The sequence below is a fragment of the Tenrec ecaudatus genome, chromosome 10 (assembly GCF_050624435.1).
Source record: "Tenrec ecaudatus isolate mTenEca1 chromosome 10, mTenEca1.hap1, whole genome shotgun sequence".
NCBI classification, from domain to species: Eukaryota; Metazoa; Chordata; class Mammalia; order Afrosoricida; family Tenrecidae; genus Tenrec; species Tenrec ecaudatus.
In genome coordinates, this window is record NC_134539.1 from 64,179,621 (window position 1) to 64,194,330 (window position 14,710).

Here is a 14,710-nt window from a genome sequence, read left to right on the forward strand (position 1 = left end):
CGCCATTTTTTGGGCAAAAATCAGCATGCCTCTCTTTCCCTACACACCTTACTCACCTGACCTCTCTCTGTGTGACTGCTTTTTGTTTCCATAAATGAAAAGGGACATGAAAGGGCAGCAATTTGACAACATGAAGGAGGTGAAGAAAAAAAAAACCAAGGCAGATACTATCAGCCTTCCAATGAGTTTGAAACATGTTTCCAAGAATACAAATGTAGGTTTAACAAATGTATTAAGTGTAATGGAGAGTACACTTTGAAGGAGATAAGATTGTTTTGAAAAAAAAAAATCTGGTTTTTTTTCCAGTGGGGGTGGGGGTAACTTAAAATTTAAGAGGAGTCAAACAAACACTTCTTGCTATTTATCACTAGCTTGGTACATAATAAATAATTTATAGCTAGTATAGAAGAATAAAAAAAGTTACCATACATACCAATATAGAATAGAGAAATTTTGTGACAAAAACCACTTCAATGCAGCCAACAGTTAAATTAACATGAGCGTCAACCACTTTCATATCTGTGTATGCACGGCCAGCAGTTGCATCCATGTAAGTAACCATTCTGAAGCTAAAGACTTCTTTTGCAGTGATATAAAGAGCCTTGAAGAGAGAAGGTTCAATGACTAAAATCAAGTGTTTGTACGGCATACATTCAATACATGATAGAATAACAAAATAAATACATGTTCCAAAAAGGTTCCAGCTAGTCAAGCCAAGTACATATAGGCAACAATTTTAACAACTTATTAGAGTGTACACTCCACAGTATTTCAAATTGGGGGTGACAGTTCCCTTTAAGGGTCATGATATCAGTTTTGATAAGTCTGGCCCAGCAGTTTACTTTGAACAGAAGAGAAAATAACAGAATATTAATTTCTATTTAGTATAGATATTTCTGTACATTAGCTACATAAATTTATTTTTGAGTCACAGTTAAAAAAGTTTGTAATACACTCTTCCTATACAACATATTGAAATCAACTTTATAATTGAAGTACTGTATATACTCGTGTATAAGCCAACTTTTTCAGCATAAAAAGTGTGCTGAAAACCTGGAGTTCGGCTTACACATGAGTCAGTGGTACCCCAGCGAGGTGTAATATCTTGCTGAGGCCCCCTGACGTAACAGGACCAGCGCCTGTTATGTCGCGGTGATTGCCATTTCTCCACTGTTCATTCAAAGCCCCACTGACACTGCAGGGCTTTGAATGTTTGTTTACTCACATCTAACAAATCAGAGCCGTCCTATGACGTGGACGGTTGCAATTTGCAGAAGCACCCGTAGTGATTCACTTACACCAGCAGCTGAACTGGTAAAGATGTGTCTCTGGCTATGCTCATTTCTCCTCTCTGGCCTCTGTGCTAATTTACATCCTGCATCCCCCGCCCGCACAGACTCCCCCCCTCCCCTCCGGGCTAACATGTTGCGGGAGAGGGGATTACCATGAAATTTCTTTTCCAGAATCTTGTTTATCCTATTAGAAATGGATACTCTTGAACCGAAACAACAACACCGGTTATATGAGGCTGGTTTCAAAATGAAGGTTGTGTCAAGAGCAGAAGAGAGCAATAACAGTATTGCAAGGAGGGAATTCTGTGTTGACGAAAAGCAAGTGAGGGAGTGGCAGAAAATGAAGGCTAACTTGGAACAGATTCCAACAGCGAAAAAAGCTCGTCGTGGTTTAAAGTCTTTTTATGAGAGTGAATTGCATAAATGGGTTATGGAATGTCGTCAAAATGGTTACTGCGTAACACACATGGGAATCCACATATGTGCTGTACAAAAGTCTAAGGATGACAAATATAAAGCACCAGGCATTGAAACATTTTCGTCAGCAGGATGGTGTACCTGCTTCATGAATAGGTTTGGCCTACTATGTTTGAGACAAATATTTCCCAGAAATTGCCACAAGACCTTGAAGAAAAAATTATGTCATTCCAGTCATTTATTACAAAACAAAGAAGTCTTTATATTTATGACCTGGCAGATATTGGGAATATGGATGAAACTGCCATGACTTTTGATCTTCCAAGCAATAGAACTGTGGCAAGTTTAAGAGAAAAAAATCGATTTTTCTCAAAACCACAGAAAATTTTAAAAAACACATTATAGTTGTTCTATCATGTTTGGCTAATGTAATTAAGCTGTGTCCTGTCGTTATTTTTAAAGGAAAGACCTTGCCTAAAAAGATCAATTTCCCACTAAGAATTACTGTGCATGCACATGTTAAAGGCTGGATGGATGAAGACGGAACAAAAACATGGCTGAAAGAAATTTGGAACCAACGACCAGGCACAGCCTTAAAGAAAAAGCCATCGTTACTTGTTTGGGATATGTTCAGAGCCCACCTATCGAAGGACATAAAAAAAATTGGCAAAACCTAGTAAAGTTACTTTGGCCGTTATTTTAGGTGGGCTTAGATCTGTACTGCAGCCTCTGGATGTAACTTTGAATAAGCCTTTTAAAGACCATGTGTGAAGGATGTGGCATGAATGGATGACATCTGGTCAAGCCGACTAACAAAAGGAGGAAATCTCACGAAACCTGACATAGAGTTAATAGCAAAGTGGGTTCAAGATGCATGGGAAGACATTCCAGAAGACATGGTGGGACGTGCCTTCCAGAAATGTAGTATTAGTAATGCTACGGATGGCAGTGAAGACTACGCTTGGTATGAAAATGACAGCAGTGATGGTGATGACGGCGATCTCAGTGAGGACAGCGTCTATGATGACCTCACACCAGCTGAAGCTCTGCATTGGGATACGGATGATGATGAGGAATCCAGTTTTGAAGGACTGTAACTCTCTACATTTTAGCTTGGTTGCTGATTGAGCTCAGGGAATAGTACTCTTAAGGTATCATTGTTGATACCTTATTGTTTTTTGTTGAACCTATTTTCCACTTACTGTGCTGGTTTACTAATGTTAAATGACTGTTGTCCTTTTATGTTTTTTTATTTAAAATAAATATTTAAATACATTACCCCACTGATATCTCCATTTTTAGTAATTTTATTTTCACTTGTTTTGATGATTGAAATTCACTGATAGCTTCTGCATTTTCCACCCTAGGCTTACACTCGAGTCAATCAGTTTTTCTGGTTTCCCAGGTAATAATTAGGTGCCTCGGCTTAGATTCGGGTTGGCTTATATTCGAGTATATAGGTACTTGTTTTAAGTTTCTAAACTTCCTCAATGATTTCTCTTCCTATCATCTATACTTTTTTTGTTCATTGTTTTATGACTAGTCATAATACTTGCCAAGTAAGAGCTGAAAATATCAAGCTCTGCATCTCCAGTTATACATAATTGGTGGACACAATATTGGACATACCTGCAGGTATGAAATGTTAATACAACTTTGAAACTAACAGCTTATAGCTTTCTCAACTTTACTAAATACTAGAATCAAGGGCAGCAGGCTGAAGAATAGTCATCAATGGGTAAATTAATTCTTAAAACAGAATAAAGAATTTCTCAGGAGTCAGAGCTTTGAAGGATCCATCATGGCTAAGAAACAAGACAAAGCTACAATAAGATTATCGGTGTTCTGAATTCACATGGCCAGAAGAAAAGGAAGTGCCATTCAAACTCTAAAAATATTTTTTTTTAAGAAAGAACAAAAGAAAATCACAAAATTGTAACTTTTCTTGAAGTCATTAGGATCACATGTACTCTCAAGGAGAAAAAGATCAAGTACACCAGCTCACAAGCTAGATTACACAGCTAAAATGTTTAACAAATTGGTAATGGTTGACTGTGGTTTAATGTGCGATGGAGAATGCCAAGGAACCACACACAGAAAAGGTGTTTACACTCAGCCCATAGTACTTCATGAGTCTCTAATGGGAGCATAGGAAAAAGACAAGGAGCAAGGTAAGAGTCGAAGAGCAAGTTTCTTTTAATACAATAAGCCTGAAAGAGAGAAGCCTCTACTGAAGAAAATGCTCAAAGTACAAGCAAAATTATTCGCTTCTCTGAAAAAAATCCTAAGTATCTAGGCAAAGGGAAAGCTGTCCAAGTGAAGACACAATACTCAATGCTCCAGACACCAAGAAAAATGAAAAGTCGCCCCTGAACTTACAGAAGTATAAGAAACCATCCTGGGAAATGCTGTACAAGATCACTATTGTAAAAAGTCAAAGGTTTTTTCTACCAAATAAAGTATCATTTGTTGGGCAGAGAGGGGAAGTCACCGGAGAAAAAGTAGACTGCTGTTAACTTAGCTGATGAGGAAGGAAATAAGACAGTGAAAGAGAGGTCAGCCAAAAGTTAAGCAAGAAGGGTTAGATACTGTGAGCACAAGAGTTAAAAAAGAAAGAGTTAAAAGCAAGAGAGATCTTACTGCTATCTACACAAGTCTTCAATAACCATAATCTACAAGCAGACACACAACCATGAGTGATTGGGGAGGGAGAGTGGGAATGCATACAAGCTTCAGAGAAACGATCTACAAATTCAATGTATTCCCAATCCAAATTCCAGCATCATTCTTCAAAGAAATGGAAAAATTAATTACCAAGTTCATATGGAAAGGGAAGAAGGCCAAGATCGGCAAGAAACTCCTCAATAAAAAGAACACAGTAGGTAGTCTTGCACTACCTGACCTCAAAAGCAACTATACAGCCAGAGTAGTCAAAATAGCCTGGTACTGTTATAATGATGGATACTCAGACCAATGGCAGAAAACCCAGAAACAAAAACATCTGCATACAGACAAATGATTTTTTATTAAGGTCCAGTAAGCATTAAGTGGAAAGCAGACGTCCTTTTCAATAAACGGTGTTGGAAATGCTTGATATCCATGAGTAGAAGAATGAAACAAGACCCATATCTCCCTCCATGCACAAAAACATCAAGGTGGATCAAAGACCTAAATGTAAAACCCAAGCTATCAGGATCATCAGTGAGAAAATGAGGAGCAGATGATGTGTGATTCATTGGCACTGGTCTGGTTCTTTACCAGGTGGTCTAGTCCCCAGCCAGAAGACTGGATTCACTGCAAGCCTGAGCTTGTCCCTGTTCTGCTGCTTGTTACTACCACAGTGGACTCAGGCAGGATTTGTCCTTTTGTGCTTGACTAACTTCACTCAGCATAACGTCTTAAAGATCCCTCCACGACTTGAAGGGTCTCATTGCTATTTTTCAGGGATGTGTAGTATTCCCCTATGTGCATGTACTAGAGTTTTTTGATCCAATTTTCTGTTGATAGGAATTTAGGCTGTTTCCAGCTTCTTGCTTTTATGAACTGTGCTGTAAAGATGGGAAACCAAACATCGGTTCATGATCTGTTTATTTTGGGGGATGTGTATGCCCAGTAATGGCACTGCTGGATCATATGGTAATTGAAATGCCATTTGTATTAGAATGTCATATCATCTTTCACAGTGGTTGCGCACATTTACAAGTCCACCAGCAGTGAGTAAGAGTTCCTATCTTACCACTCTCTCTCCAAAATTTGTTATTCTGTTTTTTAAAATTTGGCTACAGTAATGGGAGTTCAGTGGGAGCTCACTGTTGTTTTTTGACTTGCATTTCCCACATGACTAGTGACCAGGAGCAATCCGTCATGTGTCTATTAGCCATTTGAGTGTCATCCTTTGTGAATCATCTGTTCAAGTCTTTTGCCCATCTTCTCAGAGGGCTATTAGCTTTTTTCTTTTTGTAAGCTTGTAAAAGTCTGCAAATTTTAGTATAGTCCTTTGTTATGTAATTACTAAATATTTTACCCCAGTGTGTGGGTTCTCTATTGACTCTTTCAATAGTCTTTCGATGTATACAAGTGTTTATTTTTAATAGGTCCCATTCATCTATTTTACCTTCCACGGAGTGTATTTCCATTGTTATTTCTGATAGCACGTGTATTCTCTGAACTAAGATTTCTAGGTTTGCCTCAATTTTATCAGTCTCTACACAAGCAGCCATTGTAATGAGATGTTAATTAAGTCCACATGGAAGCAAACCATCATCAATCATGAAAAGATTGGTATCCATATAATCTGAAGCCGAGGGAGGGATTAATATCAGAGTCTAATTTTTGAGAATCTAGATGCGTGAGAGCCCAAGATCCCTTGAGGGATGGGAAGAAAGTGGTCACTAAGCAGAGTGCTTGGGAAAGAGGAGTATAGATGATCAAAGGCAGAAATTTGACCAGAACAGTCACAACTATGACAGCAGATCCCCTCTGTGATGCAGGCTGAATCTGATGTGGTTTCCAAAATTTTGTGTGTTTTTGTTTTGTTCAGATTTTGTTCATTCATACATATTAGAGTGTATCTCAGAGGGGTTGTATCAATGAAAGTAACCCTCTTGAAGCTGTGTTATGTGCTTTTCTATTTTTTGGTACATGAAATCCAGAATTGATAAACCTATAGGGAAAGCAAGTAGAATAAGGGGTTTGGGGGAGGATGGGGTGTACACTGGGGGTACAATGGTGGTGGGAGGGATGTCAAATGGAAAGGATGTCAAGGAGTCCATGTAGAAAAAGATTGTTTAAAAAATGATTGTGGTCGCAATTCCCCCATTCTACTAGACGTGATTGAAATATGGAATGATACAACATATGTATTAAATCACAATTAATGAAAAAATATCTTCTTAAACTTTTTCATTGTCCTAAAAAATATTAACTAACCAAACGAAAATAGTAAGTATGTATTGTAAGGTTTTTAACACATACAGTAATCAAACAGTAGCCCTCAATACCCTGAAAGAAGGAAGGGAGAATGTTAAAGTGAGTCTTGATACTACACGTGATACAGTAAAACAGAACATAGTCTGTAATTAAGGATAAATGGAGAAACATAAAATGGAGTAAAAAGAAAGCAAAACAAAATATAAAAAAACAGAATGAACAACATTAGGGAATGATAGATTTGAATCCACCCACATCAATTAATTTTTTTAATGGTCAGATTGGATTGAAAAAAAACCCAAAAAACTAAAGCTAGACTAGATTTGCCTGACCCACACCATCTTTCCAATCACCTCATGTGCATGAAAAAGCTGTACAATGAATAAAGAAGACTGAAAAGAGTTGATGCTTTAGAATGAGTGTTTGCAAAGAACATTTACTACACCATAGACTATAGAAAGAATGACTAAGTCTGTCTTGGAAGAAGGACAGATAGAATACCCCTTACGAGTGAAGATAGTGGGAATACATTTCAAGTACTTTGAACATGTTATGAAGAGGGACCAGTCCCTAGAAAAGGATATCAAAATTGGTAGAGGCTGAGTGAAAAAGATGCAGACTCTCAATGAGATGCTTTTGCAGTGCCTGCAACTGTTGGGGACAGTGTAGGATCAGACAAGTGGTGTTTCTTGCTGTTGTGCATGGGATCACCAGGAAAATCAACTTAAACATACCTGACAACATTAATAAAAGCAAACTTATACCTTTTTATATAAAGCCATTTCATCAGAATCCAAAACAGTTATATTTCTTAGCTTGGCATTTATTTCAGTTACTGAAGGTCTCATAATCATTTCAGAATCAAGTCCTATAGGAAAAAAAGAATGATGAGATATATTTTCTTTTATTAAAGATATTTATTTTTATTTGAAATTTTATTACCTTCAATCTTAATTTCAGAAATTTTACGTTTTTGATCTTGAATAAAAATCCGTAGACATGACAATTCTGCAAAAATCTTGAAAGTAATAATATCCTCTTCCTTGGATATTTTAGAAGCTGTAAAACACATATAAAACTAAAACACACATTACAAAACTAAAAGAAAAACTTAGTATTACCTTACCATACTTATAAAGTAACAAATCAAATGATAAAACTTGTATAAGAATATTTTAACAAGCTTATTTAAAATAAACCCAAACAAAAAAATAATCAAAATATCTTCATTTAAGAGAAATGGTATAAATAACTTGAACTCATATATTCATACATTAGAGTACTACTTAGCACTAACAAGGAACCCACGTTATGTGCAGTAACATGGATGGATGTCAATAATTTGAACCAGATGTCACGAAGGTGTACATTATGAAACATGTATATGAAGTGAAAGAACGAGTAACAGTCTTCTGTGGTAATGGAAATCAAGCTGTGAGGACTCAGTGAGGGGATTGAATGGAAAAGGTCTGGAGAGTCCTAAAAAATGTTTCATCTTGGATACAGAACTGTTAAAAAATGCATCTAAATGAAAATATTTTTAAATGAACATTTATGTCTTTTACTGCATGCAAATTATATCTCTGCTTACAAATAATGTAAATAGAATATTCTCATTAATATTCAATAAATATTATTTTTAAATAATAATGATAATACTAGCAAAAGCTAGATTTTCAATTCAAGTGAATGTCAAAATAATATTCCCTCAGGAATTACAAAATCAATAAAGCCAAAGAAAAGCAAGTAAGTAGACAAAAGAAAGCACCGTTCCTGGGAGAAACTAATTATTTGAAACTAAGAAATTATATTTGACACCCATATTGAAGAGAACTGCAGCAACACTCAGGAAAGATGAACATGTACAAATCCTACAACCATGCTTAGAGAAACACTAGCCTAGATCCATAGGCAAATACATACAAAAGTATGTTTCACATGTTAGATTGACCAAGTAGCTGCCACAATGGGCACCATCACAGCAACGAGGACATCAAGGACAGGCCACAGTCAGGCAACATTTTTTTCCATGGTACGTAGGGTCACTGTGAGTCAGAACCAACTCAATGGCATCTAACAGCAGATATCTGAAATGCTTGAATTTTAATTTAAAATCAAATTGTCTGCTGCATAAATCCTCAACCATATAAGTAAAATTCTTCCATAGTAATTAGTTTCTGTTACCTGTATTTTTTTTAATTAAGCTGGTAGATAATTAATTCATCTATAATTCACTCTAGGCACTGAAAATCTAAAACCAACAATACAGTTAATAAAAAAGCCAGGGTTCTAAGTGTATTGCTGCACTTGTTAAAAATAACTGAATATAATTAAAGAAACATACATAATTTTTTAATGACATCTCCTTTGTCTTCATTCTCCATAATAAGTACTGAGGCTGATTTCTCCTCTGATTGTGGAAGGATATTACTAAAATAATTCATGGTGTTCAGAAGTGCTTCAGTATGTAAATGAATATCCAAAGAAGAAAAATTCACCTGAAGAACAGAGCTAGTTTTAGTAATAGAGCAATGAGCATTTGCTTGCCTACTGTGTATAAGTTACAAGCTTTTGTGATATAAAGGGATACAAATACATAATACTCTGTACCCTCAAGAATCTTGCAATTCTGAGTACTTTTTATAATATATTAACTTAAAAATAAAGATACAATATCTAATTAAAATTAAATTATTTTTCCTTATACCTTCAGCAGTTGTACAACATTATTGTAAGTATTCTTCAAGTCTGCTACATCCTTTTCTGCCTATCCAAAGAGAAATCAAGGTGTTAGAACATCTTAGGAAAATGTATGTATATACGAGGGAGGTTCCTCCTAAAAAGGATTCCCCCCCCCAAAAAAAAAATCTATGTATATAAGTTTTTAACACCACCACCTTATCACTTTCAAAGTATTCTCTTTTACTTAATATATTTATCATATCTGCAATTCCATTCTTGGAAACATGTTTCAAACTCATCTGTTTGGATGGCAGATAGTACTACCCTCATTTTTTTTTCCTTCACCTCTTCTATGTCATCAAATTGCTGACCTTTCATGTCCCTTTCAATTTGCAGAAACAAAAAGAAGTCACATGGAGCAAGCAAGGTAGTTGAGTCAGAAGCGTGGGGCAAGAGAGGCATGCTTGCTTTTGCCAAAAACTGGCACACTGAGATGGCTGTGTGAGCAAGTGCATTGTTGTGGTGGCAAAACCAGTCCCCCATCTGCCACAACTCATTCCTTTTTTGCCACACAGTTAAGCAATCTTTTCAAAACCTCTAAATAGAAAGCTTGATTAACAGTCTGACCTCGTGAACAAAATCCAAACTATCCCCCTCACATCAAAAAATCAAATGAGCACCGTCCTGATCTTTGATTTCCTGTGGCAAGCTTTCTTTGGGTGGGGCGATGAGGGCGTCTTCCACAGATTTCACTGATGTTTGCTTTGGGGCTGCAAGAATAGCACCACGACTCATCACCAGGGATGACCGTGGAAAAGAAGTCTGGGATGCTTGGGAGCTCTTCTTTCAAAGTACACCATGTTTCCACTCAAGGCCCTTTTTCCTGGTGAATCAGAACCCAAGGCACAAATTTTACAGCGACTCTTCTCATTCTCAAATCTTCCATTAAAATTCACTGAACAGAGCCAGAGCCATCTCTTCAATGGCCTATCTATCATCAGTCTTTGAGAACAAGCACACTAATTTTTTTGGAATTTCTGTCCATCTGGGAAGTTGATGGACATCAGAGCAAGGTTAGTCATCAAGTGACATTTCAGTTTTTGAAATGAGAAAACCACTTATGCACTTGAGTTTTTCCCACAGCGCTGTCCTTGTTTGCTGTATTCAATATCACAACAGTTTCTGTGGTATTTTTCCCGAGCAGGGAAAAAAAGATTCAAAGCTGCATGCTGTTCTCTTAAATAGGCCATCACAAAAAAAAACAAAAAAACCAAGGTTTGAACGAAACTGCTTTATGAAAAAAACTCACTGTGACCAGAGCCTTCCCAGGCATTGCTCGCCCAGCGGAAAAAAAGCATACTACAAAAGCTTTGCCCAGAGGAACTTTTTTCTGTGCTGTTTTTTTCTTCCCTTGGGGGGAAGGTACTCCTCGTATTTCTATATGTCATACTCAAAATCTGTCTCCACCTTCCCCCCCCCCAAAAAAAAATGAACTCATTGCCATCCGGGTCACTGTGAATCACAGAACTGTCCTTGTGGGTTTCCTCCATCTTAAATCTATATGAGAGTAGATAACCTCATCTTTCTCCCACAGAGGAGCTGCTGGGTTCGAATTGCTAACTTTTAGCTTAGCAGCCCAATGTATAGGATAACTCACTATGTCAACAGAACTTCTTCACTTAATGTTTAATGTACATTTATGAGTTTTCAAGTTGTATGTTTTACATGCATGCTTACCTAAACAAGAAATTGCTTCACCAGAACAAAAATTGATTAAGTATGAGACTCTCAGGCTATTGCACAGCAAGTATTCAATAACTCTTCCTATCAAGGGTAGGAATAACCATTCAGTCTCCAACAAGTCTGTAAAGTCATTACTAATTCTTCCTGCATTTGATAACAGAATTTGTGATAGGGTCATAAACCAAGCGTCCAAATGTTCCATATTTTCTTTAGATTTAGAACATTTTGTAATCTAAAAACCATTTAATACATAAAACAAAAAACTACACCCATTACTGTACAGTTGTTTGAATCCTAGCAATGAAGTATAGTGCCCCATGTTTCCAAGGTTATAAATCTTTATGGAAGCGGCTACCGCTGCTTCCTCTGGCAGAGTGGCTGGTGGGTTCAAACAGCCAAGTTAGCAGTCAAATGTTTCACTACTACACTACCTGGGCTTTCTGTTACTTATTTGTATCAATATTGGAGAGCAAAGCTGAGCTCATACATGGTAAAATACTCATTTGGCATTATGCATATTTTAATTATTGAAATTTGGCACATAAAAATAGGTCAACGCAAAAAGAAATCAATCAGAATAGAACATAATACAAGATAAAACTTAATATATAACATAATGGATATCAAAAGAATAGAATGACAGTAGAAAAATTTTATAATTTTCTATAAGGATGGGAAAACAATTCAAAGCCTTATCTACCTCACATCATATACCACAATAAATTCCATCAAAACTAAAAAAGTACTTTTCCGTTTTAATGTAAAAATCGGGTGAAAATCAAACAGCAGATGACTTGTGCTAAGAACGTGACTCTTATTTTGTTTTATAAAATATTTGTAGATCACAATTAGTTGAGGAAAATATCAAAGAACCAGACCACATCAGAATGAAGATGCAATAAATTAAGAGCCATGCAGATGACAACATGTGCCAAGTGCTGCGTTAAGCAGCTAGAAAGCAAACTACTCACCTTCACATACTCCAGTGTGAGCAGATCCTCCATGGTGTTATCCAAGGTGGTGATCACATAAACTGGTTTCTTGTCTTCATCTAAACAGAATTTTAAAAATTATCCTTTCATAGGAAATCTCTAACTGAAAATAAATGTCATATTAATGACTATAGAACTAAAAAAGAAAGCTCTCCTATGTCAGTTCTTGGCATTAGATTCTACCTTATCCAAGTGAGATCCCTTTTTAAACTCTAAAAGTCTAATTTATCCTTTAAATATCCTTTAAAATATAGATAGGAACAGAGGAAAAGAACAGTTAAAGAAAAACCAGAAAAGTCATTAGGAACCAGGAAAAGACATGGAGAGAAGTCACTCTGCATGAGAGAAGCACTAGAAAGAAAACTGCCAGAGCACACAAAGCCAGGTGTGGAGAACATAGATCATGCACGTGATAAGATGGAAAAATGTCCTTTTTCAGCTTGGGTAACAATAAATGCTATTAAAACTTAAACATCAGAGATTATGTTACTATTTCCACTCACAACCTATCAGAAGATTTTGTACTAAGTCTTTAAAATTATCATCATCAAATTACTTATGAATGCTGAAAACCACTATCTATTCCTAGATGAAAATTAAACATCTCTTGAGAGAAAAAAATGCAACAAATTCTAGGAGTTCTCTAAAATGTAAAAGCATAGTACCTATGCCAGTCACATTTCAACTCTTCAGAAGATCCCTACTTTTTGCACACATTCATTCAACAGCTATTTACTGATTATTTGCTATGGCTAAGAAATTTTGCTAGTCATTTCTTCACCTTTTCTCTAAAGAAAGGATAAAAATAAGAGAAATAAATAGATGTCATGAAAGTTGACTATTCCATTGTCTGTGTGCAAGAATTTTCCTGTCCTAGGCTCATGAACAAAAAATAAAAACCCCACTCCCTCCAAGAAAAGAAACATGAAAATTTAAAACTACTGGATTAGTAGGGTACATTGTCCATTAGTTTACTTTTCTTCCTATTATCAGTGCAGCTGTCTTGATTTAAAGAGACTAAACCTGTGACTATGCCCTGTATAGGTGCGTTCTGAGCACAAAGGCCATCACCACAACCACTATAGTCGAGCTCTCAAGGGCTATCGCACACGTATGACTGGACTCACTGATGGAACTTTGGGACATATTACTTAAATTTGCTCTTTCAAACACAGAGATAAGATTTGACCCAGGGCACAGGAGTGAAAATCTGTAATTTTAAGGGTAATAGTTAATTAAGTCCTTGTCTGAGAACAAGTATGAGTTCTTAAACCTTAGAGATGCACTCATACACAAGAAAATTAAAACAAAATAAATCATTGCCAACAAATTGATAAAAACTCACAGTGACCTTATATAGGCATATTCTCTTCCTACCTTAATTCTCCAGATGTAGAAGTTACACATAAATTTTCTATTTTAATTTCATTCTGTCAGCCCTTATTTTAAGTATCTTAATTTATTTTAAGGGGGAAAATTCCTTACATAAGTTTAAAGTATTTAAAAATGAAAACAACAAAGGTATTTAGCGAGAGCTGAGTGGCAACTAGTACTTTTATATGCATATAAACAGAACACATTCCTTTGATCTTAAAATACAGACACTTTGGAACTGATTACAAGGATCCACATGTGACCTCTTCCCTGGGAGAGGGACAGCAGAGAAGGGGGGAAGGGAGACTCCGGATAGGGCAAGATATGACAAAATAACGATGTATAAATTACCAAGGGCATATGAGGGAGGGGGGAATGGGGAGGGAGGGGGAAAAAAAAAGAGGACCTGATGCAAGGGGCTTAAGTGGAGAGCAAATGCCTTGAGAATGATTGGGGCAGGGAATGTATGGATGTGCTTTATACAATTGATGTATGTATATGTATGGATTGTGGTAAGAGTTGTATGAGTCCCTAATAAAATGTAAAAGAAGAAAAGAGAAAAAAATGATTAGGGCAAAGACTGTACAGATGTGCTTTATACAATTGATGTATGTATATGTATGAACTGTGAAAAGAATTGTATCAGCCCCAATAAATTGTTAAAAAAAAAATACAGACACTTTAAATATTCTTATTTCAATGTCACCTCCTCTATTATACATGCTCAGGGTACAGACACTAAATCAATGGTGACGGAACAATATGGATAGCAATGAGAATGGTGAGAATAGCACATTGTGAAATACGTAACCATCTCATCAAAAAAAATTTTTTTTAATTATTTAAAGAGATTCTTACCTAAGTATTCTGGGCATTTTAAGCAGAACTCTTTCAAAAAGGCGTTTGCTTTCAAATCAAAGGTTCTGAATTCAATCTGTGTCCCCAACCCTAAGACATCAAATTCTACTACAGGTATTTCACAATCTCCAACAAGATGATAAAATTGAATCAAAACCTAGAAAAAGAAAAGAGAAACAATACTACTTAAAACATTTTTTAATTGCTTATGTAGATAGCAGTCATAGAAAGGCATTTGAAGTGTATGATATGAATTGATACAGTATGAATTTTTAATTTGGGAGAGATTTTACAGGCACGTATAATATACAGTATATAAATACTTTCAATAATTATATATTAACTATCCACAATTATCTAAACATTTAATTCTTGAGTAGGGAAGTTAATTAAAAAAAAGTTAAAAGACTCATAGCAATATTG

The 14,710-nt window shown here is 36.0% G+C and overlaps 1 protein-coding gene across 4 annotated transcripts in view; it reads right to left on the reverse strand.

Moving 5' to 3' along the window:
* Positions 1-14,710, reverse strand: part of VPS13A (vacuolar protein sorting 13 homolog A) — a 253,560-nt gene that overhangs the window by 151,928 nt on the left and 86,922 nt on the right. For all 4 annotated transcript variants that reach the window (XM_075560517.1, XM_075560518.1, XM_075560520.1 and 1 more), the window contains exons 26-32: positions 14,288-14,444; positions 12,035-12,114; positions 9,346-9,405; positions 8,983-9,136; positions 7,581-7,697; positions 7,403-7,506; positions 434-601 (exon numbers count right to left, since the gene is read on the reverse strand). In XM_075560517.1, the coding sequence (XP_075416632.1) occupies positions 434-601; positions 7,403-7,506; positions 7,581-7,697; positions 8,983-9,136; positions 9,346-9,405; positions 12,035-12,114; positions 14,288-14,444 (840 nt within the window). The remainder of the gene's footprint in view (positions 1-433; positions 602-7,402; positions 7,507-7,580; positions 7,698-8,982; positions 9,137-9,345; positions 9,406-12,034; positions 12,115-14,287; positions 14,445-14,710) is intronic.